General features: G+C 30.2%; 1 protein-coding gene across 1 annotated transcript; it reads right to left on the bottom strand.

The window, feature by feature from the left end:
- Window positions 1-816: 816 nt before the first annotated feature.
- On the bottom strand, window positions 817-25,809 carry LOC129984244 (meteorin-like protein). The gene is made up of 4 exons (XM_056094078.1): window positions 25,466-25,809; window positions 10,344-10,720; window positions 9,193-9,249; window positions 817-3,632 (listed from the first exon to the last, which is right to left on the bottom strand). Exons 1-4 carry the CDS (start codon window positions 25,606-25,608, stop codon window positions 3,307-3,309), a joined length of 903 nt encoding a protein of 300 aa, XP_055950053.1. The 5' UTR covers window positions 25,609-25,809; the 3' UTR covers window positions 817-3,306.
- Window positions 25,810-27,452: the final 1,643 nt, after the last annotated feature.

The raw sequence follows: 27,452 nt of genomic DNA, 5'->3' as shown, positions 1-27,452 counted from the left end.
TTTGAATTTCAAAGGTATTGTTGGAAATTAAGCAAAAAATAAGTAATAAAAATTCAAGAAAAATTTACAAGGCTTTAATAAACTTGTATCATTAAAAAGACAACTTTTTAAATTTTGACAAATTTAAAAAAAGAAATCAGGGCATTATTTTCGAAATCATTGCGGGAAAAATGCTAAAATTCAACTTGATTTTTAAATAAAATTTTAATTAAAATTTAAAAAACAAAAACATCCTGCCTTTTTCACCCTGTAAAATAATACCTGTAATAAGTTTTTGACATAATCTGTATTTTTATCAATGATCCCCAGATTACAAAAAATTTAAGTTAGCAAACGCAAGAAAAAATTTTGACAGTTAAATTCATAAATCATAGCAATATTTTCAAATGTTTAACAATATGTGTTTATGAAAATCAGCTATTTGAAATTATTAATATTAATTGCATAAGTGTATTATAAGGAAAACAAATCCATAAGAACATATTTTATGATCAAATGTATATTTGCAGTGACTAGTTTCAGTTGTCCAAATAAAAGCATTATTTTGGAAAATAAATAGAAAAAAAGCCATTTATTAATATCATAATAATTTAAAATATTAGAAATACACCCTATCTTTGTTAAGAGAAAATATGGTATCTGAATAAGAACTGGTACAATCATGAAATAAAAATATTTATTTACAGTATGCTTATGTACAAATTTACAGGGAGAAACATTTTACATCAACTCGAATCTGGATACAGAACATTGAAAACTTTTCAAGTATAAACACATGGTAGTGCAACAGGAATAAGATATTTAAAAAAAAAAAAAAAAGATACACGTAAAAATTAAGATCAAATATGATCAGTACAATTTGAAAATTGAAATAAAAATACAATTCCAAATATAATGGATTATTATTTATTAAATAACTTTTGTAATATCAGAGCTTATAAAATTTAAGAAAACAGCCAGGATTCGAACTTTTTGAAGTTTGAATAGATACTAAATTCTTATATGCAACCCTTGCTAAACAGTGTACTAGGATAATAAAGAGTTGAAAATAATACACTTTTTACAACGTATTCAATTCGGAGCCGTATTCAGACATTTTGCGACCTTGGGTAATGCACATCAATAAGCTTTCATTTAATAAACTGATCAATTTAATATATTTTAATAGGTTTTTAATTTAACATGCATGCTTTTTAAACTAATTATTTTAATATTTTTTGTTTAATATTAAAATAAATGTGAAAAAAGTCATTTTTTTAAAGATATATAATAATAGTAATAAATAAAATATATTTTATTTATTAGAAGCCTCACGCCGCTCTGTTTTACTATGCACTTTCCTTATTATTATTATTTTTTTTTGTCAGCTTTATTCTTCAAAATTCATTAAAAATAAATGGATATATTATAACAATGTAATTTAAAACAATATATAAAATTTGGCATTTTTACTTCATATTAATAAGAATCTTTTACAGATTCTTCAAGAGATTTAAGCAAGTATACCGCTTGATTTCATAAAACCCGCTTTTCCAATAATAGATTTCTGTTAAGAATAGGAAAGATAATCGGGTAAAAAACGAGAAAATATCTACAACAGTGACTTTTTTCAACAATTTTGATTGTTTTCCACAATTCTTAGGTTTTTTTTTTTTTTTTTTTGTATTATTGTTTGTGATTTGTTTAATATTTGTTCAGAATTCTTACAATTCTGTTGGAAGATATGCTTAGAATATTTTTTTAAAATTGATATCGTAAAATATTTTTTTTTACGGTAAGAAAATATAAAATATCATTGAAAAGATTATTTTTTGAATTTTAAGAAAGAAATTTTTTTTATGTAATATCATCTGAAGTATCGTACAAAAACGTCAAAATTTCAATTTTTTATTAATTCCAAGGGAGAAAAAAAGCTCTGATGTACACATTTCCACACCCTAAAGTATACACTACCAAGTTTGGCAACTTTAGGTTAAAAGAGTTAGGATATATAACAACAAAAGCTATTATCCGAACACATAACGTTGATTAATGGTTCTGTGATGTGTTTAACACTCTTTATATATACAAATCATTTATCATTTTTAAATATATAAACAGATAAATAATATAAAATACTTTTCCTCTTGCTATTGCATTTCATGAATTGTGCGTTATTTTCTAGTTTAATGCTTCCGATTGAATAAAACTATACATTCAAATACCTCGTGACGAACAGTCACAACTTTGGCACAAATCTGAGCAATTGTTTTTATCATAGTCGTTTAACTTATTTCCTGAGTTTAAAATGTACACATTAAATAAGTATAGTTGCTGCTTTGAAATTTCATATACTTTGCAGTTTTTAACCTCCTTTGTCTAGCTTGAATGAATTACATTAGAATTAAATCAATTTGCATCGAATTCAATTTTTTCCCGTTGTCTATGTAGTGACAATTCCCAACAGCTAATATTTTAAAACTAAAAATATAATCTTCCTTCCATCAGACGAGCTGAAGGTCTAATAATAATAAACTTAGACCTGTAGTATATGGGATTCAAAAAACTAAGCGTGTGTATATTAATGATGAAAGGGATGAGAAAAGACTGAGTAATAAAACTTGCAGTTTTCGAGAATTCGTTTGGCATGCCATCATATGTCTCCTTTTCCGATAAATTTACTTCCCAATATTTGTAACAATTATTCTGTGATTGGCTTTTAAACATTATCACACAATCAAATTGCACTAAAACATATAAAACAAAATTTAATATCTAGGATATATGTTTTTGGGGATACATTATAAGAAATTGCATGTTGCTTGATATAAAAGTATTTGTAACATATTTCAAGTCCCGTTCCGACGGCTTGTTGTCTTTAAGGTTATGGTCGTAAATCTGCAAACTGATCCATTGTAGGACCACCCCCGCCTATGGACGTCGATCCGGAGCTTCCCGCAAATGGTCGGTAAAATGAAAAGACATCAAAGAACACCGGAAAACCCCAAGAGGGCAAAATGTGCCTGTCTCAAAACATACACGGGCCGTTGGAAAGGGACTTTTACATATTTTATTCTATTTTAAAAAAATAAAAAGTAAATGTCATTTATTTATGCATTTACCACAACTCTCGTTTAAAAGTACAAAATTAAAAATATATACATTCTTTTAACAAACATTCTTTTTTTATATATATATAATAAAAATTTATAAAGATAAAATCAACGATTACTACATTTCGTGGACTGAATGGCGACTAGTTGAATACTGAGAATCATAGATCTATATCAAAGACAACTGAAACTTTTGACTATAGAATCTATGAAATCATTCCAGCACGCAGTCCACATTTTCAGAGAAAGTGGCTTTCCTCCGTACTTTCTTCCACTCAGTCCATCGTGGAGCGCACCTCAAAATAGGATCTCCTAATCTCCACCTGCCGAAAAAGATGAACTCGCCCGACCCCGTTTTGGTACCGCAATGTTGGGGCCGATGCACAACGCCTTTCCACGCAATCTTTTTATTGAGGGGTGACAAACCCTCACTAAAAACTCTGGGTACGGAATCCCTGATGATTTCGCTGGCTGTTATTGTCAGTTCAGTTCTTTGGAAATGTTCATTTTGGTGTAAACTGAAGATAGAACCCCGAGCAACTGAAAAAGAATGAGTTTAATATTAAATTTTATAATATATATTCAGTAGTGATATAGCGAGGAGTGAGTAAGAGATATAAATGACTTCGAGGCCAATTTTTTTGCGGGTAGGAGTGGTGCCACGGAGACAATATATTGAGTTTTTATAGATAGTCGACGATAAATGAAGCCGAAAGGGAAAAAGTTAAAAGCTACGTCATGGCCGCCTTTTAACTTCAGTACACCACTGATGTCCAGAACAGAATAAAAATGCGGCTTTACCCTAAGAGCAAAGTAATATCGAGGTTACAAAATCTCACAATGCCTCTTTTCAATTCATACATATAACTGCTGAAACAATTCTGAATGAATCATTATGAAATTAAAACAATGGAGCGAAATTTTCAGCAGAACTATTTGTAATGAAATTAATAAATTAAAACTTTATTATCAGTTACTGGGATAGCGAAAAATTTATCAATGAAAACGAAGTCGTGAAATAATTGTTAGGCTATTGCTGATGCCATTTCCCTCCTATTATTTTATGCCACTGACTACACTAAACAATATTTTTTATACAATAGCACTAAAGGCCATCTTGAAAGGTATGGATCCATGAAAGCTTATTGCCGCGAAAGAATCCGTTAAAAACCAATTCAGCGATATCTGAAGACTATGTCTTAATAAATATAAAATCTTAAAACACGTTTTTATCGATTTATTAAAAAGGAAAAATAATGTTTTTTTATTAAGAATTTGGAGATTAAAACAAAGATTGTAAAATCGGAAAGCGTAGAAAACTCTAAAAAAAACACAATCTGTACTTATAATAAAGCTCAATGTGTGTGTGTGTGTGTGTGTGTGTGTGTGTGTGTGTGTGTGTGTGTGTGTGTGTGTGTTGGCGCTCTACAGGCCAGGTCATTTGACATACAGCTACCAAATTTGGTACATGTATACATTAGAGGTCGGGAATGTGCACCTGGGGTCCCTTTTTTTGAATTTTTAATTATAATTTTAATTATTAACTAAAAACTAAATTTCCCGCCGAAAAAAATCTTCCATTTTCCCCACCGCCAAATGAGTAAGACTTCAGCTTTTTTTTCTCCCAACAGAAATGAGGCTAGGGCGGATTATTTCAAACGATTCTGTTTATTTTCTTAATGTTTTATGCATTTAAAATTAAATATTGTTAATTAATCCATGTTTCAGATTCATTCTGAAGTACTTTTGAATTAAAATAACACAGAATAAAGGAAATTTAAAATGTATAATCTGCATAGCGTTACCTCAATTGGCGTAGAAAAATTCACGCATTTGCGTTACCGTAAGTGGCGAAAAAAATTCACGCATGCGCATTCTGATTGTTGCCATGACAACCGTTATCAACGGATGATTTAAATTATTTTTAGGTTAGTTGCATGCTTTTGTAAGTAAATCGTATTTATGTTAGTTATATATATTTTTTGTATATGCTTATAGTTTTAAGTACATCGTTTTTTAAGTAGTTTTTTTTAACCTGTTTTCAATGATTTAAATTATTTTTAGGTTAGTTGCATGCTTTAGTAATTAAATTGTATTTATGTTAGTTATATATCTTTTTGTATATGCTTATAGTTTTAACTACATCGTTTTTAAGAAGTTTTTTTAAACCTGTTTTCGACTGATTATTTTAAACGATTCATTTTATTTTCTTAGTATTTGATGCATTTAAAATGAAACATTGTTAATTAATCGATGTGTTCATGATGAATTTGAGAAAATTTTGTTGACAAATTCTTGAGATATTACATAAATTAAGAAAGATATTCTTTAGTGCCCATAAAGTTTAAACGCTTAGTGACTGTTATCAGTAATCATATTATTAAAAAAAATGCTTTGTTTCAGTAAAAAATATTATTATATTAATTGCAGATTAATCATTTACACTTTAATTTAAAACATAAATTCTACGAGAGGTAACAGAAAATTAGAGAGATACACATTACGTTATGACTGAAGGCCTTTATAATATTATGAGTGAATTATATGACTATCAAAATATGAAGTTTTAAAATATTTTGATGAAGAATCTATTAAAGTTGGAATTGCGTAAAATATTTAATGGTACGACCGGAGTTTAACCCCCTAAATGGCGAAATTTTTAAAAATCGCCAACAACGGTCTTGCGAAATGTTTAAAAGGAAAGGAGCAGATATTTAATTATAGTGCATAATAAAGATTGTCAGCTTTGACGCGTTATCGCAATTGGGCGAAGAAGGGGGGTAAAATCCGGTTCAACCTATTTAATTATTAAAATTTAAATGAACATTAAGATTGGCGAATCGGCTGGTCGCCAAAGGCGGTAGTACTTATAATAAAGCTCAATGTGTGTGTGTGTGTGTTGGCGCTCTACAAGCCAGACCGTTCGACCAACAGCTACGAAATTTGGCACGTGTATACCTTGGAGGCCGGGAATGTGCACCTGGTGGTTATTTTTTTGAATTTTTAATTAGAATTTTATTTATTTAAAAAAAAGCGAAATTTTGGCGGTTTTCTGCTATAACTTCCGAAAATATTACCGCACAAAAAAGATTTTTACATCAAGTTAAAGATCAAAAATTATCTTTTAAATGATACCAATGTTTTAACCTTAAAATTAAATTTCTGTTTTTAATTAATTTTTTAACTATATTTTTCAACAATTTTTTTCGTACAAAATAAAAATAAAATTTAAGCTGCACGAGCACGTTTCGCATTCATGGGAAAAAATTAGCTTTTTTCAAAGTGTTGATTGATTAAAGCTCCATTGATTAAACATTGATTAAAGCTCCAATTGAAAATAAATTAAATCTTTTTGGAAATGAAATCTGCAAAAATATAATTTTCAGCACGGTCTGTAGGAAATGAAACAAATATGAAATATTATTTTTTCTAAAAAATCAATTCAAGAAAATTTATTTTATGATCTTTTACACTATCTATATTATTAATCCAATAAATCAGTTTTATTTTAAGGCAAGTTTTGTTTAATGTGAACAGGATATCCATTCAAATCAGGGCCACACAGCTAATTTGTAAACCTGTAGTAATAGACACAGATCTTCTAAAATGGTCTAAATGGAAAATAATTATATTTTATGTAACTTGATCCAATAAATGCTCTAATAAATAACGAATTTTTGATTTTACATAAAGATTCTGCTGTGGAAATCACGTTAAACAAAATGTTCTTGAAACACTAATATTTTAAATAAAAAGAGTTAATTTCCAATTTACTAAATCAATCACTTAAACTGACTGATTTATGAAAATTTAAATATCACTATGCAATAAAAAAGGATAATTTTAGATTTTCCATCGATCGTTTCAAAGAAAATACGCCAATCAGCGCGTAGGTTTCTCAAGATTAATTGGCCTAAAATTATGAAAATGTTGAGTTTTTCTAAATTTTTAAAATTCAAAACTTCATAAATCAGTCTTAGTTGATCGTTGAAAATTGAAACATTCATTCATTTATTTAAAATTTGGTGTGTTCAGAATATTTCTCAGAATATGATACCTTACTGCATTAAATTTAAACTTCATAATTTTTGAAATATATTTATAGGCCGGAACAAAATATTATTATTGATTCCATTTCAATCCTTTTGAAAGCAAAACTAAAAACTGAATTTTATGCTGAATCTGAGAAATTTTTGTTGAATTATTCTTTGAGATATTACATAAATTATGAAAAATATTTTGTAATTCACATAAGACTTAAATACCGAGCGATTCTGTTTGCAGTACTTATATTCAATAATAATAATAATAATAAATAAATAACAATAAAAATGATAAATAAAATAAAACGCTTGGTTTCATTAAAAAATATCTTTATATTAATTGCAATCTCAGCATTTCCACTTTAAATTAAAGTTGAAGTTTTACCGGAAATTACAACAAATTAGGAAAATATATATAGTAAACGATCTAAACAACAGTATAAGTTTGGTATGACTATCAAAATTTGAAAATTAAAAATGTTTCGTTTGAGAATCTATTAAGAGACCAGTTACTTAAAATACTTAATTGAAAATTGTAGCGAGCGGTAATACTGGCGAACCGGCTGGTCGCCAAAGGCGGCTAGTAAAGAATAAATTGAAGAAACGTAAAATTCCTAACATTCATAATATTACAATTAAAATACACTGTGTGATTATGATTAATGTATTTAAAAGTGCTCCAACCAAAGCTTCACAGTTTTACGATTTTTGTTTTGACCTCCAGATTTTTTATTTAAAAAATATTTTTCTTTTTTAATGCATTGATGAAAACGTTTAATTTTTCTTAAAGATTTTATATTTATGATGATCTTCTATTTAGACTTTAGTATGTTTCATAATACATTGTTGCAAATACAATATAATCTAAAAATGAATATTTCTCAAATTTATAGATGACGTTTCCTCAGTGAAATCATATTTCATTTAAATTAATGTTTATAACCAAGAATTTTAAAATTATTAAGATATTCCACTGCCATCGGGAACCAATAACTATACAAAATTTCAGTCCTCCAGAACATTACGAAGTGAGAGAAAAATCAATTGCAGAATTCCATTCTTTACAAGCATGAGAAATTAATTAAAAAAAGGACAGATTGAAATGAGGTTTTCAAGACTCTATAATCAAAGACCTAAGTAAAGTTATATGGCCTCCGGATAGGATTTCTCCTGTCTCATCTTTCTCACCTATCATGAATAACTTCAAAAAACTAAAGGAATACAATATTTTGTCTTTCCGGCAGTGGGGGGAAAAAAATGGCCTACGGAGCTTTTACGTCACATTTAACCTTTCCGATTTTGAGAGATGTGTCATGGAGTTCTTTAACTCAAGGCTCTTAACCTCCGGACTGAACAGGTAATATAGGTACTAACATAGCATTTATATTACTTAGCAGTGGTTGTTTCATGGAGCAGTAAATTGATTATAACTACATTTCGAAAGGAGAGAGGGGAAAAAAAAAAAAAAATGACAGAATTCCACATAATCGTTTTTTCTGCAAAATCGGTCAGGCTAAATCGGTGTAGTAATAATACTTTAAGCTTGAATGAGATGGCGAAGTACTTAATCTTTCTGTTATGTTATGTAATATAATGATATTTTAATTTATTTATTTTATATGAATATTATATTTTCCAAGCCTTCTGCGTGATCGAACACTTTAAAATAAAACTATCTTTCTAGTAATTTACTGTTTGAAAAATATTAATATTTATAAAATATACCATGAAAACTTATCTTCAATGCATGTGCCAGTTTTATTTAATTCCATTAAATCTGAGGACAAAATTTTAAAAACAGAGAATAAGATAAGGAAAAATCAGAACAAGTGAAATTGCAAGTTTTTTTTTTTTTTTTCAAACCTTCATATAAACTAATAAACATTAAAAAAATAGTGGACGAAAAAGCGAGCAATGCTGTTTCGTTACCTTGCGCTAATGATTTCTAAACCAAAAGAATTTGTTGACTATAATATAATTACTTTTAAGGAAAAGTTTTAATAATTCATTATTAAATTTCGATATTTAATGTAAATGAAAATTTAGAAAATACTTACCAAAATCGCTGGTGCAGAAGGCGTATATCAGCTCTCTATCTGTGCAGGGACGGCATTCTAAAAATAAAATATGATACAGTGAAAAAGCAGAACATGTTTATAATGATGTACGAATCAATATTTTAAGCAAGTAAAATGTTTTTTGTAAATTCTTTTAAATTCAGAATCGAAAGGCTCATCCATCTAAATAGTTTGCAAAATGATAATTTTTCAATCGATATTATAAGTTATTTTATGCAATCAATTTAAGCGATAAGCGGGAAAAAACACTTTTTTTTTTAATGTTTTTCCGTTGAGTTAAATATATGAAAGAAAAGTAGACAATATTTGATTGTAAACTACGAATTATTACTACAAATGGATGTGATTAGTTTTAGATGTTTATATTGCTTGTGCGTGTTTATATTAATTCTAATTAATAATTTCTGAAAACTTGATCGTAAATTAATTAGATTTATACACGAGATTCTTTGAGGATTCACGATTTTTGAAACACGAAGATTCTTCGGGGGGATCTTCCAATTTTGAACTTAGGTCAAATGACAAGGTAGCCCATCTGAGCTGGCACATCGCTCTCCTATATGATGTCAGCGCGACGTCATCTAAATTACAATGACTCAAGTCAAGTTTGTATATATTTCTTCGGCGGAATCGATTCTCCAGTCTATGAACCTCTAATCCTGATTGTGAGGTTCCAATAGTAGAGCATAGCGATACAATGTAATTTGTAAAAAAGCGCAATATAGAATCTAAAAAATTGGGTCAGCGTAAATGTCTTAATAAGAAAGCAAGACGCACAATGCAAATATTATTAACATCTATGAAACTGTACTAAATCAAATTATTTTTAGCATTTGTTTTGATTATTTAATTTTCTTAAGAACGTATGTTTAGTCACAAAATGTCTGCTCGAAACGTAGCCTCGAGAAAATATAGTTAAGATCAGATTTAAAATAATCATTTCTAGGAATTAATATTATGGCACATGCACAATCCAGAAATCAATGTTCGTTTTAAAGAAAAGTACATTATAATTTTCGACCAAAACGCGAATTGTGGTTCAATTTTATTATTTTTTCAGAAATAAAATATTCCCTTTGTTCTGAGGAAAGAGTTAAATATTTTACCTAAAAATGCAACTTTCATCTCACCTGAAAATGACTTCGGTTGTATGGGTTCCAAATCGTACATTAGTTCAAACAAATCTTTCTTGAGCAATTCGCTAGGTGCATGCGCTTCGAGAAACAGAGCCACATGCCCACCGATAGATCTGAAGCATTGTTGGCTGTTCACAGAATTGTTGTTCCTGTACAGGAGATGCAATTTCTTGTGCCCCTCTAGGTAGAGGCTGGCGCCAGAAGAATTGGCAGACACCTTCAGGCATCCTTGGAAATCCTTGTGGAAGTGTCCGATGCGCAGGACAACCCTCAGAGCACCACGTGGATATTCCCAGCGAATTTTTCCTTCTCTGCATCGCAAGTACACAGACTGTACTCCAATAGTGGGTGAAGACGTATCCTCTAGGCCGCTATTGAAATGAAAATGATAATATGTCAATAAAAAAAGTTAATGCAATCTCAAATCAATAAATTCAGCATCGTGAGTGAAGTGTCCTTCCAAGAATATTCGCTAAAAGCCAATGATAAGTTATAGTTATATAGTTCATAAATTCTAAAATAGGAATGATAACAGTTTTTGATATAAAGTGCTGCGGACAACATACTTTGCCTGATCAAAAATATCAGTATTAAAGGTGGTAATTTATAAATTTCCACTGCAATCTGTGTAATCAAAAACTAAATGTTTCTCAAGCGAAACTTAGCATTTTGTCACTAGATGACGGTCGTTTGGTACCATTTTAAAAGTTTGACAAAGAACGGATCGAATGGCAGATGCAATAGTTAAAAATTAAATGTTTTGAGGCAAGTATTACAAACTTAAAACTAAAGAGAGAAAGAATCAAGATATAAGCTAAAAAGTATAAAAGAAAAACGGTTAATTTTTTCCTTGATATATCATGCCGTATCTGTGTAGTTCTTTCCTCTATTTTCGGTCAAATCTTGTTCGAAATAATCACCTTCACACTAATCAAATTGAATATCAATAATTCTGCATTCTACGTGAATCCACCATTAATACAAATTGAGTATCGGAAAAATTTTGACATCGAAATTGAAAAAGGAACGAAAACTGAATAGCAAATGATTAAAAACAGCTGGTGGAATTTTATTACAATATAAAAACTGCACTATAATTTTATTTACATGATTTGACACTGAAGATTTAAAATTTTTAAATAGTGATTCAAATTTAATTTCATGGTTTAATATGCTATTCACATGCTATCATAGCGATATTGTGAAACTTTATTAATGATTAAAAACGTCCAAAGTAAACTTCAGTTTAAAATTTATATTGAATTTCAATAATGTAGGATTTCATTTATATTTTATAAATATTTGTAGGACTCATGGGTTTCGAAATTTCAAGATTTTACGGTTGCAATCTTCGCGTATATCTAAATTAATCATTTTATTCGATATGTGAGCAATTATTCAAAACGAATAATTTAATTTAGTTATAAAAATGTCTCGTTTTGAAGAAACACGAATACTATTTGAGCCAGATGGTGAAATTTTGAACTATGTTTAGAAATGGCCCGTTTCATACGGTATTTCTTTTCAAAGTTGCACGTCACATTAATGTGTTCACCTCTACATCAACAGAGGACCCTCAACGTGACATTTAAAATACACATTCTTCATATATATCGAGTCTTAAATGGAATTTGGAATCTAGCCTGAATTCTTTCGGTCGAAACCTAAAGCTTACAACCCGTCACCGACAACTTATATTGTAAAGGTTAAAAAACAATGAATGTATATAATTTTTGGAGTTGATTAAAGGATAACGATACACACAATTGTTTCAACTCCTATTTTCAGTGAATAGACTTCAGCTAAGAAGAATTAGCTTTTAACTCGCATACTGCGGATTTAGATGCAACATTTGTAGGCATGTTGAAGTATTATTAAAATGAAACGAACTGCTATTCATATGCTACTTTAAAACAGCATAATATATTTCAAACCAATGGAAGTAAAATGTCAATGTATTAACCCACGAAAATTGCAGTATGTAGCAGAATATAAGACTGAATACAAGCGGGTGTAAATCGTGGGATAAGCAATGGGAGGGTTAAAGTGTATGAAACATTTTTTTTTTTTTTTTTGCATTTAATCATGTCTCTGAAATTTTAAGAATACTTCATCCATGGATGCTTTAGAAAAATAATAATTTCAATATGAATTATTGCTTTTGAAATGAAACATTACATAAAAAAAGGAAAGAAAAAAATGTTGGCTCCACTGTTTAGGGGTTACGGTTTTTTTCATAAACGCGACCCCTTTGAAACCAAAAAAAAAGAAAAACTTTTCACTATTCATATAAGGTCACTACTTAATATTTAAGAAGCCTTGACTAGATAATAAAAATTCCATTTCATTATAAACACCCGCATGTGCACATTTTTTTTATATACATACATATACACATAGAATTGCCTATTATTTACAGTTAAATTTTCAGAAGAAAAATTATCCTTTTACTCCAAACTATTCGGAAGGTCAAAGGTATATATATATAAAAAAACGCCATTTTAGTTAAGACTATTGTTGAAAAACACCTGGTACTCCTTCTTCTATTCGACCCTAGTGGAGGACGAACAAAGAGTGACAGTGGAATCCACCTGGTACACTACCTGTTCATTTCAACTAACCGGGGACAAAGCAAACTCTTTACCAACCTCCAAATGTTGAGAAAAGAATTGAAAAAGAAATATATATTTAAAAAAAACCACCAATGAAATTAATGTTAACACGACTATTTTATTATCTCATTTTACTTTTTTTCACGAAGTACAAAGCACCCTTCTATATCTGCCACAACTGCCCTTAGCCCCCCCCCCCCCCGTCTGTTACAGCTGAAGGATTCACTTTTTGATAAAAAGATGCACCTTTTCAAATGTTTTTTTTTTTTTATTTAATATGACTGATAACCATACAGCTCAATAGAACGTCATGTATATGTTTCATCCAAATGGAAGTGCAATTATGGTCCTAGCCAGGGCCAAACTATCATATAGGTTACGTAGACAACTATTTAGAAGTTTTGGGTGGGAGGAATCAATAGATTATTTATCTTATAATCAAACATTCTTACAAATAAGATTTTTCTAAAATTTATAAATTAGTACCGAGTTTTGCTTTTAGAAAAAGCTTTGTGCCCGGCCAAAATAAGATTTTTTTTTCTTTTTCCCTATTTTGCTATATGATACCATGTATTCATATTTGCTCATATTTACCTCTTTAAACTTGGATTTATAATCAGAGTTGGTTTATCAAACAGGTAATTATTTGCCAGGGGACTCCACAAATTTCGAATTCTTCCTTCTTTAATTGCGGTATTTTCAAGATATGCGAATTTTACGCTTCCATCTGATCCACAACTTTCTAATTTAACATATTCTAATTTAAATCAAATATCGTAAATTTCGGGAAAATTATTCTAAGGGTCCCCCCCCATGCTTCCAAATATGCTTGTAGATGAACAATTTTTTATAGCCTCCCCACCCCCTTCAATAGGCTGACCGATGTTAACAAAATAGGCAAACTTAACATCTGCTATTAACATTTGTACATTAACATCTTAACATCTGTACTGGAATGAGCTATAATTGTTTTGTTGCCATTTTTAAGTTATTTTTAAAAAAATTATACGCCTGACACAAAAGTCAATTCTCTTGAAAGTAACTTTGTAATTAAATGTTTCGTTATTTTCCTTTGTAGAAATATTTATTATTTAAAAATTGTCTAAACAGATTGTGTAAACAAAAAGTTGATACAAAACTCTGTTTTGGGAAATTTGAAAGGGGGAAAGAATTATGCGGAAGTTGCAGACTTAATAACTTTACAGATCTAATCTTTTCTTTGTTCTGACAGTTTATATGCTTTTTACAATAACAGAAAATAGGTAAAACACTTTGTGATAAAAATTCAAAGGCTAACGAAAGCCACACAAGGAAAATTCTAGTTTGATCGGACCGAAAAAACATATTTTTCGAATAACACAGTTCTATTTCATAGCAGTAAACATAAAATAATGAACAATAGCATTAAAACAAATTGCTCTCATAACTCTCTCTCTTATATTTCTATTTTGTTTTATCATTAATTAACGTTTTAACAACTTTTGTAAAAATTTTTATTTGCGCTGTTTTCTTAATTTCACACCTTTCTTGCGTTTAATTTTTAGATAAAATTATTTCTCACATTTTGACTTTTGTTTGGTGCAGAATGGCCAATTAAAACCCATCAATCAACCAAATCACCAAAAATATATTAAAAATAAAAATCTCGTCATAGATTTCAAAATCAAAACTCAGACAATTCTATATCAACAAATCAACAGGAAGCAAACACTGAAACACACAAGTACGTTGTCAGATTTTTCCAGCTTGAATCATCGATTAGCAACCGTTGCAGATGCATTACCTCTCAACAAACAAGCACTGCTCAAGAACGATATCTCCCTTAGAAAAAGCTACCAAAAAAGGGAAGCGAAGATGTTTCGCACCCCCACTTTTCATATTTTCCTTGGAATGAATCACAAGAAATTCGATTCGCTGTAAGCAGTAAACACATTCTTACCAAAAGGAGAACCCAGTGGAACGTGCGAAGGGGAGGAAGATGAAAGACCAGAGGTTGCAAAAGATCAAGAGAACCTCCTGAAGATACCGGATCTCCCCACCGATCCCCAATTCCTTCTGCAATTCACCCCCTCCTTGCTTATGAATAAGCTGTCCCAAATGCCTTTGTATGGGAAAGTGACCACAGGGCGAAAAGATAGTGAAATCTTTTTATGTGGTCAGATTTCTCAATAAGATCGTTGACCTGGGCGTGGACAAAGCTTGGCCGGTCTGTCGCAGTGGGAGGCATTAAGTATCAAAACACGCCCAACATGAAACAGCCGTTGCAAATTCAAAATGAAGGCAAGTGGTTTTGTTTGAAAAATGATACTAGAAAGGTTGTACCTCACCATCTAAAACAACAGGTTGTAAGATACCGCAATTATAGACAGAAATTATTTTTCAATCTTTTTTTGATTGAGAAATATAGTGTGGGTAGCTGCATGAATTATTTTTTGTTTTAATTATTTTTCTACTTCACATATCTGGGCATTTAATCTTGAAAAATGTTTTAGTTGAAATTTTTATAAGTAGAGTCAACACTATAATTTTTCATTAACAATTTTTTCAGTTGGCAGAGAAACAGTTAAAAGGAACGCATTTCTTCGCCTAATATCACAGCATGATAATCATTCAGGCTTATTTTTATTTTCTCGCATACTAAATATAGGAAAAGTATTGTAATGGTAAAAAAAATCGGACTCGAGATTTTGATGAATCGCCATGTTTTAGACTTCCCACAGTTCGAAAAACATATTGTTGGAAAATATACATCTGTCCGTAACAAAGATAAGCTAGACGGTTGAAATTTGGTGTGCTATCCTATCACTAAATTTGTAGATATCTACCAAATTTTGTATAATATCCACTTGAAGGCAGCCTGTCTGCCCGATTATTCAAATATAAGTTAACACGAATAGTACGAAATGAAGACAGATAGAAAAAATTTGGTATACATATTTGATATCTATTGCGTAGACACCTATCAAATTTTGAATCAAATCCAGCGGTAGGATTGACCGTTTGATGGTCTGTACTTTCGTTTAGTTTAGTTAAGTTATATTAACGTCCCGTTGTAAAGCAACACTAGGGCTATTTTGGGACGGACCTCGTAATTTTGAACCACGGTCAGATGACGAGGACGACACCTGTGCTGGCACCCCCCTCTCCACACCACACCACTACTTTCAGAAACATGTAAACGCGATCATTCAAAAAGGCAATGGCTTAAATATATGAAATTTGGCATATGATTTTGTGGCCACAAGTGAAATTCTGTGTAAAATGTTTGTTTCAATCAGTTGGTGAAGACGAGTCTAAAACACAAATTCTATTTTCTAATATTATGAGCCGCATGGATCACAAGATAGATTCAGTAAAAGTGTTAAATTCATTTCAAAGATCAATACTTCTTAAATATTATACGCGAATAGAATTATTACAGAGTACACGAGAACGTATTGGAAACTCCACAGCCGCTGGTTAAAAATCTTTTATATTTTTAGCAGCAATTACAAGAACACCTACGGCACAATGCGCGAGTCTAAATTCAGTAAACTAAAGAATTTTTGTGCACTATTAGGCTGTGGTTATTGAGTTAAACTTTTTAATGAAAAATCTATTAAAAATTTGAAAAAACTTTCTCAGTGCACCAACTATCTAAGAAATAACTATGAACAAAAGCTGATAACTAAGTACAATGATCTGCTTTGAAAAGCCATTTGAACAATTTGTTCCATCATGTATGTTATAATTACAGATATTACGCCAATTAATAAACATTATCATGCTAAAATAATAAACATTTTTTTACTTTCTCCTACACGAAGCATAGAGAAAGTATTGTAAAAAATATTCGAACTTGATACTTCGACGCTAGGGATTGCAATACCGGACCAAAATTTCAATACCGGTATTCGGTATTTTTTAGATCTTAATACCGGGATACCGGTTTTAATACCGGAATTAAAAATTTTATAAAAAGAAAGAAAACACAGGTGTTTCTTGGTTTTATTTGCCCAGTTTTATAAGAGAATGTAAATATCACAAAAAATAATATGTAACTTATAAATTACAACAGTATATACATAATCACAAAAAAGTAAAGGAACAACTTATTTATTTAAATCACAAAAAAAGTGTAAATACCACTATTCAATCTGTGGGACTATTACAAATTTTTGGAATGTGATCTTAAAAAACATAATGCATCCATTGTACTGTCATTAAACCTGAAAAGTAATTTTGTGTAAAAATTACCAGCTGTCGAAAACGCTCGTTCGGCATCTACGCTAGTTGGTGATACTGTTAGCAATGCGCGATATACTTTTTCCAAGTATTTACCTCTAAATCCTTCTTCTTCAAATAAATCAATTTCTCGTCGGATGGTTTTGGATATAGCTGATTTCTGTATTGTATTTTGGTTCGTTGATTTTTTTTTTTTTATCGCTAATTCTAATTTTTCTTCAAGAGACAATTCCTTTTCACTATCGACATTAGTGTCAATTTTCGATAACTGAACCGAATTCTTCTGAATGGGGATAGGTTTATGGGTAAAAAATTTTAAGAAAATTTACTATAAACTTAATCAGATTTGAATTAATTATTTTCTTTTCTTCTTTTTAATTTTCATTTTTAAAATCATTATAATTATGTAAATACCATAAGACATTTTCTATTTCGGTATGCCTTTCTTCTGTGGGATTTTTAAATGTAATATATAATTCTTCAGATAGTGAGGTGCGCTGTTCTTTCATGACTGCAACATGAAATTTATTGTTGCATTAGCCTTTGATAAATTAAAATCTCTCCGGCATAGTCAGTTTTATTGGAAGTAGAGCTGATATAGTTCTGGATATTAAGTCGAATTTACTATCTGAAAAAATTAATTTACAGGTTTAAATCGATTATTGCTTTTTGGATTGGATTTCTAAATTTCAAAAATCGCTCCATCATTAGGAATAAACTGTTCCAACGTGTCTTAGAATCTATTATTAATATATATTCTGTTTTATTTTCAGTTAGCATATATTTTTGTAATATGGAATTTTTTTCAGGGGAACGATTAAATATCTTAACAATTTTTCGAACTTTATAAATTTTAGGAAGCAATTCTTGATGGGTTAATATTTCATCCTCATTAGCAATATCTCCTTCAACAATTACATTGTCATTATCTTCATTGTCAATATCACTCTCATTCTTACTCTCTTCAATGTCGGAATCCGAAGTTTCTATATCCACACTATTTGTATTCTTCAGGGATAATCCATGTTTCGCTAATTTAGATATAAGCAATTAATTAAGCCATTAATTAGCTAATTAATTTCGCCCGTTAGGGAGACATAAAAACAAAAACTTATACTATTTTGTTATGTTGGCGATCCCTGAACATATAGTGGAGACAATTTTAAACATTTCTAGTAAATACCGAAAAACCGGTATTTAAACTTTTGAATACCGGTATTACAAAATTGTACAAATGGCTCAAAATACCGGTATTCGGTATCTCGGTATACCGGTATTGCAATCCCTATTCGACGCCTCTTTACTTTTTAGACTTCCGTGAGTTCGAAAAATATATTTTAGGTGTTATATCTGTGACAAAGATAACTCAAACTTTTTGAGCTGAGCTAGAAGTTTGGTACGCGGCCTTTAAACCAATTTCTAGATTTGTATCAAATTTTGAATAAAATCCATTCAGAGGAAGTCTTGTCTATCCGGCTGTCCGAATATAAGTTAGCAAGATAATTATATAACGAAGAGAGCCACAAGGACAAAATTTGTTACATAGATTTAATATCCAAGTCTAGATATCTATAAAATGTGGAACCAAATCTATCAAGGAATTGTCTTTTTGTCGGTCTGTACTTTTACACAGGGATGTAAATATAATAACTTAAATAAGTACATCAAATTTTGTACAATTGGAGTTCAATCAACATTTGAGTACAATTGGAGTTCTATGTCAAATTTTGGTTTTTATTGCTTGAAGAAAGTGCATCTGAAACAAAACTAGGATTTTCGGGTACCTATGTCAAGGTTTTATCGCCAAAAATATGATAAATTTGGTAAAAATTCTAATTTCTAAATAGTTCAATAGTTCGCCAATGTTATTCGCCAAGACATTCGCGGCTGTACCGAAGTCCAAAATTTTATACAGGATAAGTGGGATAACATATTTATTAGTAAATATGAGATAAAGTTTGGGAGAGGCCACTCTCATAGGTTTTTATTTGTCTATATGAAAACATCTGCACTTGAAAACTAAAACTAGTGATAAATTTAATTCATAAAAGTTAACCGAATCACTAACATGCAAATAATTTGGGAAAACTTGTAAATACTTTAAAAAATTAATTTGTAATTCTGTGGCTTTTAGATACCAAATTATCAAAGAACCAAAACCACACATTAATGATGATAAACGAATACAAAGGACAATTTTCTTAATAAAAAACTGCTTTAAAAAAGGGAAATTTAAAAAAAAATAAAACGCATTTTTCTCAGTATATTATCTTGTATCACCAAGCCTTTCGGCATAAAATAAATTAAAAACATTTTTAAAAATATTTCAACTATTGTACTAAACAGCAAATTTGTATTTTAACTGTTTACCAGTTTTCTTTTCTTTTCTTTTTTTTAAAACTCTTTTACTTTCTTTTTACTTGATTTTTTTGAAATTTAGTACATAAAAAAATAGGAAAAAAAATCAAAGCAATGAATTAATATTTAACTTAATCAATGATAAACAGTTTTAATTATAAATAAGTTCTGAAAATATTGTCACGTAGATACTTTAGTTTAGTTTAGAACTGAATGACACACCCAAGAAGTAGAGCTAAACCAATTTATTAACTGAACTCAGAAAGCAGTAACTGACAGATCTTCTGCTTTTATACTAGCAGAGAAAGTTCCAGAATACTTTTCTGGAGACAGTAAGTAAATTCCAGAACACTTTTCTGGTAAACTAAAGAAATGTCTAGAATCTTCTGGAACATGAAATAAAGAGAAACATAAAATCAATTAATTAAATATTTACACAAACAGTGAATCGCAGGATTCGAACTCACAATCCCTTGATTATCAGATCAGCGCTATGACCATTCGGCCATAGAGATTCAACTGTCTCTTTTTCAATGCGGCAATATGAAATAGTACATTGTCAGCGAGAACGAAGTGTTCAAAATTTTGAAATTGTAACAGATCAGGAAGTGAGCGAGAAATAATCTATTACAAGGTTCATAATTGTAATCAATTACACAAAATCGATTGCCATTACGATTTTTACAAGTAATGTATATAAAAGCGTTTAAAAGAAAAGTAAGAGCATTCATTTTTAAAAATCCCATTTACTTTCACCAAAGATATTAATCAATCGAATTGCGGGTATGCACCTTTGAGATAGAAACTAACGCTATTAAATTGTACCTGATTATACATTAACCCTTTAAAGTGTCATTTTTTTTTCTAGTCATATTATGTTAAAATATTTTTAGGCTTGAAATTAGAATAAGAAAAGGGATTCAATTAACTTATTAGATAAATTTAATTGGATTAATTAATTAAATTGGTTAATTAATAATTATGTAACAAATCAAGACATATCATTTTGTGTGAGATAAAGAACTAAAGCATCTAAGTTTCTGTCTTCCTAAAAAAATTTGTCAGAACTTATGCCAACCTACATAAATTCATACAAAGATTGATAAATTTGGAGGGAAGCATACTTCCCACGGCCCTAGAAAATGTTAATTTCAAAATCATTTTATTTATGATTTGGTTATATTTACGAAAAACATTCATTTTAAAAATGCTTCAAATTACAAACTTTTGAGTTCTTATTTTAAATCCTGAATTTCGATGAAACCGTCCATTTCGGCGAAATTGAAATTGCACATAGTTAATATTTTAATTCATCATCATTTGAAAAGTATTACCCCTATTACATATTAGAAAACTAATTATTAAAATTCTTTCCTAAAATATAAGGAAACCCCAGAACTACAAAATGTGGGAAAACGGTAATTGCACACACATTTAGAAAAGGTTACACCGAGAAAGCGGTCATTATATAAACATGTTCAGGGGTCAGGCAGTTACAAAGCAATTCTAAACCGCTGTAAACAGCCATTAAATCTTCGCGTTTTTACGGTACCTTCGAAAAAGCAATTGCAGCCCACCTACATAGAAAGAGATTAGGAACCAGACACGAGATATGTCCATCTCCTTGACAAAGAAGAGCTCTAATTTCGGGTAATAAGTCAAAAGCTGACAATCCCGATCCACTATGCCCTAGAGGCTCAAGGGAGGAGGTTTTTCTTGAAATTTGCTTAGCAGTAAAACTTTCTTTAGGACCATAAAAAGAGGGAACAAGAATGGGGGGGGTAATTGTTAAAAATTAGTGTCCTTACTTTGGACAAGAAAAGTTATATGGTTCCTTCAGTAAAAAGAAAATATAGGAATGCTTTTAGGTAGACAGAAAGTACAACTGCTTTTATTGCGAGTGCAATAAAATGATTCTTGGTTAAAACGAGAAATTCCTTCTTTTTTTCCCCCTTCAACTTAGCTTACAAATTTTCAACATGTTTACTTCGTAACGGTATTATTTTAAGATTTGGTAAAAGTAAGTGGTCAATTCTTGGAAGTATTTAAAAGGCATACTTTATGGTTTTTAAGACGACCCGGAAACAGAAGTTCAAAATCTTCAAAAGTATAAAGGAAAGTTAGCAATAAATATGGCATGAAAATAATCAGTTTTTCGAGATGAAGTTCTTTTGATGCTACAAAATAAAAATATTCCATTCCTAAATACTTCACAAGGACGCACTTTTTGGAAGGGAGAGGGGCGGAGGATTAGGAAAATAAAGGAAAGCAAAGGGAGAAGAAAGAAATAAAAGAAACGATACAATATGTGAGCTTCTTGTGCGTAAATAAATTCAAATACCTTTGAGAAGGAATAAAATTATTACTTATTATATGCACTCATATAATAGTATAATGCAAACTAACAATATGACAGATAAATGTAATTCAATGCTGTCATATTATATAGAATGTAATATTATATAATGCTGTAATATATTAGAACAGCCTGAGAAATTGGGACATGCAGTAGAAAATAATTCGCAAATAAGTAGATTCAGTAAATCACGGATAAGTAGCTGGGGAGGATGAAATAAAATTTCCATTTAAGAAAAGATGTAATGTATAAAAACGGCAGTACGTTGTATTTACATCAATGACTCAGATGGCATGGAAACAGATTATTTTTTATTAAAGCTAGAGGCTATTTTGGGATGGATTAAGCATGTACCAGGTCTTACCACCAGCCCAACGCAGCTCTCATAAAAAAAAAAAAAGAGGATGGGTGGAAAACTAGCGGGAGTTGTCTCCCAAGAAACTTTCTCGCATGTTTTCAATAAACGTTTTATTCCTCTTACTCAAGGTCTCCAGTTTTATGAGAGGGAAAACTACGAATATCTTGCATGGTATTGATGAACGATAGTTATAAAATATAGATCTTTGGCGTGAATCTAGCATTTTTAATGAATCTATGATTTATTGCGTATATATGCTTATGAAACTACAGACCAACAGGCATTCAATCTCTTGACGGGATCTGGTCTTCATTTGATAACAATTTATATTTTAGATACTAATCCTGTGTACTAAATTTTATCGAAGTAGTTTTTTATAGTTATCGAGTTCCTTGTATTCGAACAGCCAACCATATAGACGTCCTGTGAACAGATTTCGTTCAATATTTGAAGAATATCCACAAATATGAACGTAAGTTTACATACCAAATTTCGTCTGTCTAGCTCAAAATGTTTTTGAATTATCATGTTTACCGACAGGCAGGCCGACAGACATAATGCCAAAAAAGATTTTTTTCGGAATCAGGGAGATTTGACACGTGGAATTTGGTCAAAATCTCGGGTTCAAATTTTTTTGACTATTTTTTCTTTATACCTCATATACGGGAAAGTAAAACGGAACGGATTATTTATATTTAGAGGCTAATAATCTCCATTATATATATAATTTCACTTAATATGTAATCCCAGCATTTAACATATACTTTCAACAAAATACGATTTGCTTATGAGTGCTTTACAAATAACTTCTGTGACGAATTTAGATATTTTGCTGTCCTGGTAGTGACATTATGAGACCCTTCTAGAAATAGTTAATTTAGTTTCACGTATCAGTACACTTTTAACATGTTAATATTTTGAGTATTCTGAGTAAATTATTTTTATTTTATTAACTTGTGAAAATGCATTAATATTTATTTTGCTATCACTCTGGACTGTCCGATATTTTCGTTTCTACATACAATTTTTTAAATATTCTCTGTGTTTATTAATATTTTAATAATTAAGAGAACGTAATGAATTATATATTTACCTCAGACTTATATTTGATAGAGAGTTAATATTACTATTTCTTTATCTTCGCTTATAAAAAGCTGAATGTATGTGTGTCTATATCTGTGTGTTAGCGCTCTTCATGCTAGACCATTTGACAAAATGCGCATTTGGAAGCGATTTTTTTTTTTTTTTCAAATTTTAATTAAAAATGAAGCAAACTTTTAGCGTTTTTTTTTTTTTCGTGATAACTTCCGAAAATATTACGATACAAAAAAAATGATTTTTACATCATAAAATTCGAAAAATGATCTTTTCAATGATGCCAATTGTTTCGCTATTATGTTTTTCTATTTTTGATGAATTTAAAAAATACTTTAAGCATAATTTTCAACAGTATAAAAACATTAAAAATTCTGAACGAATATTAAATATTTCAAGATAATACAAAAGCATAAGAATTCTGCCAGGAAAAAATGCCAAATTTAATATAATTTTAATTTAGAAATTCTCGCATAATTAAAGGCCTGGAACTACCAAATGTGTTCATATTTTATGAATTTAAGGGAGAAGACGGACAGAAAATAAGAAAAATGCATAGTAAAATGAACAGAACGGCTTAAGGCATATATTGATTTGATGATATGACTAGCGAAATTTGAATTTTAAAATATTTTCCTGAAAAAGCTAAAAAAACCAAGTTCATAAAATATTTAATTGAAAATTTTAGCGATCATCGATTCCGGCGAATCAAATGGTCGCCAAAGGCGGCTAGGCTAATATTTTATAATTCATAGAATTTGTATGTTTTATGATCTTACTTATTTGGCAACTAGGAAATGCAATATCGATAATAAATAGAATTGCTTAAGGCCGTCTCTCAGTTTTGATGTCCTTGGCAATTGCCTAGTCTACTTACTCAGGAATCCGTCAAAGAATGATAAAAAAAAAAAAAAAAAAAAGAAGAAGTTTGATTTATAGTGGTAATTTGCACCAATATCACTATTCGACAATAATATATCTAGTAGAGTTGAACCATTAAAAAACGATTGATTATTTAATCTTTTTCTTTAAAGCGATATATAAATAATAGCATCTTAGAATTGCACATTACATTCGATTCAAGCGACCCTTTTATAGATTTTTAATAAATTTATCACATACAAATTTAAACTAAGATGCACTGAAACATTTCAAACAAGATATTGGAATAAAGGATGCGAGGGATATATTCTCAGAAGAGCAACAAGTAATATTTACAATTCATAAAATGCATACACATAATTTCTAAACGCTGATCTGATTACTATAGTTTGACTGATTTTTAAATTTAATGTTTTAAATAACACGAAGATTACATAAAATTAAATTACATTTAATGGTTTTTAATTAAAATTAAAAGTTACACAATAGAAACTTCGCCCCATATTGGGAAAACAATCGTTCCAATTATTAAGTAGATACTATAGAAATTTAAATATTAGGCAAGAATTATTTAGTTTAAAATATTTGGATTTTTTCGGTGATGGTTTCAACAATGATTTAAAAAAAATCATTTTAAAACGAAAGATCTTGAACTGAAATCCGATCGGATGAAGATTTTTGATAGTTCTGCCATTATATCGTAATTTTTCAATGAGACCGTACCAGAATAAAAGAAAGGAATAGAAACACTAAATACTATTTAAATTTTTGATTCTATTGCAAATCAAAATCATGGTAAGATAACTGGGGTGTGCGAACATGCTTTTACATATATTTTTAAGTAAGCTGACTATGTAAAAAGATAAATATAAGGATCTATAAGTGAAAAGGTAAATACAAGTATAAATAACCATTTAAAATTGGGCTTCTAAATCTAAGGTAAAACATTAATACACAATGTCATTAAGTATAAGAAAGTTGAGATTTGTAAAGTCGTGAAAATATACGACATTTAAATGATATTATTATATTAACAAAACTTTTACAGCCTTTTTACTTTGACTGTTAAAATGCATACTTGGATTTAGAGAAATTTTTATCAACAGAAAAGAGGCCGTTAAACTTAAGCTTCCCAAGAATTTTTTTTAATGATTAATTTCTCTTAAGTTTTAAAAATATAAATACCGAGCATCCATCAACATTAAACGCAACAAAAAGCAAAAGATCTTACCTGCCAAACCAATCACATTCGTCGCTTATCCGCCGAGTCAAGTCCGAAATAGGCGCCGTTGACACCAAGCATACTACAAAGAAGAAAAACACGAGAATCACGAACGGTCGATGCCTTCTTCCTTGCACACAGTAAAGTTCCATTGGGTCAGAAACAAAATGTCGTAGAACTCTTGCCGTAATTTCAACATTGGATCTTCATATCCTAAACACACATTTTCAACTACTTATACAAGTTGAAAATAATACACGGAAAAGCTATGTATTCAACAACCTTTCAACGACACTGTCGTACTCATAATGCTCAGTTGGTCAACTCAACTTGCAGAAAAGTTTGAGCGCACATTCCAGAGCAGTGCCGGGGTGTTTGTTGTTGACGTGCTGGTTTGCTTCGGATTCTCTGATTGGTCGAAGGGCTGGGAGTGCGGTTTGCCCCCGAGGGGGAGGTGTTCCGGCTCTTTCAGCGGAGGGGAGAGAGCGGCTTTCTGTGAAAAAAATTTTTACGTGCATTCTGAAAGTAAAGATAAGATTGGGGAAATGTTTTATTGCATTTCTGCTTTTACCGCTATTTATGTTTTCTTGTTTCTTTTCAACACTCGGGTTATATAGGATCAGATATAACTCTGTGAAATGTGTTTATTTATTTTTTCACTTTTTATTAGCTGTAGTCAAATGATGAAATGATTACAGCAAGCTGTAGTTTCCAGCTTTTTTTAATAAAAACTTCGCTTTCGTTTAAATGTTGTCTTTCACACAGATGTGAATAAATTTTTTTTATATAAAAACAAAAGAAGAAGAAGAAAAAAAAAAAAAAACACGAATAGGAGTGGTTTTCCTGAAATTTTCTCACATATTCTCTAATATATTTGCCATGCCAGAGAACACCTTACATGGCATTGGCATACAATAGTTACGAAATATTAACTTTTTGCGTCAATTTAGCATTTTTACTGAATCTATGGTGCCATCCTTGGCGAATTATTTGGCGTTTAATCCCTGGCATGGGTTAATAGTATCCAAAAATCGAATTTGTTTTAGATACCTTTTTCTCAGCTGATTGAAATAAAAATTTGACACAAAATGCATTTGTAGTCATAAAATCCCATACTAAATTTGATCTATTTAAGTCATTCCGTTTTTGAATGATCGCGTTTACATGTTTCTGAAAGTACATACAATCAATTCGTTGTTGGATTTGGCTCAAAACTTGACAGGTGTCTATACTATAGATGTTATATTTGTGCAACGAATCTTATATATCTAGCTCTCTTCATTTTGTAGTTACCGTTTTAACTTGCATTCGGTTAACAGTTGGTTTTTAACAGACCTTCCGAATGGATTTTACTCAGAACTTGATAGAAATATACAAATTTGCTGTAAAGACCGTATACCAAATTTCAACCGTCTTGCTCAAAGCATCTTTGAGTATCTTTGTCAGACAGACAGACATATGCTTTTCAAAATGTGTTTTTCGAACTCAGGAAAGTCTAAAACATGGAGATTCATCAAAATCTCGAGTTCGAATTTTTTTGACGACTATTATACTTCCTCGAAATACGAAATACTTCTAGATGGTACTTATAATAATGTTGATATTTTTTCCCTTCCAATATTAATCTATAATATCCCGGAGATAAGTTTAATAAAATTAAATTAACGTACCATTTTGAAACTTCATCAATTATTTAAAATTATACTTCGTAATGTTGAATACTGGTTCCAGGGTCAGTCTGGAATTCAGTCTAAATTTCTACATTTTGCCCACAGGAGAATATGTGTAATCCAGAAGGATTTAAGTTACAACAGATTTTTATACCCTATGAATCTTAAGTGATTTAATCCCCGAACTTGTAGGCTTCTGTTTTACAAGCCTAGATTCTTTCACTTTTCAGTAATCAGTGAGAATTACCAGCTAACAATATTAACTATCAAAGCTTTTACATTCACGGATTGATTGAAAACTGTGTAGTTGGCGTGCAAAGCTTCAT

The sequence above is a fragment of the Argiope bruennichi genome, chromosome 9 (genome assembly GCF_947563725.1).
Source record: "Argiope bruennichi chromosome 9, qqArgBrue1.1, whole genome shotgun sequence".
Lineage (NCBI taxonomy): Eukaryota > Metazoa > Arthropoda > Arachnida > Araneae > Araneidae > Argiope > Argiope bruennichi.
Note: the sequence above shows the minus strand (reverse complement) of the source record. Positions and strands in the feature narration are given on the sequence as shown.

What these genes read in the sequence shown, in the direction of transcription:
- LOC129984244 (XM_056094078.1), bottom strand. Translation starts at nt 25,608, where the DNA reads ATGGAACTTTACTGTGTGCAAGGAAGAAGGCATCGACCGTTCGTGATT. An exon ending in GAATGTGATTGGTTTGGCAG is followed by an intron (nt 10,721 to 25,465) that starts GTAAGATCTTTT and finishes TCATTTCAATAG; the next exon opens with CGGCCTAGAGGATACGTCTT. An exon ending in CTTCTGCACCAGCGATTTTG is followed by an intron (nt 3,633 to 9,192) that starts GTAAGTATTTTC and finishes ATTCTTTTTCAG; the next exon opens with TTGCTCGGGGTTCTATCTTC.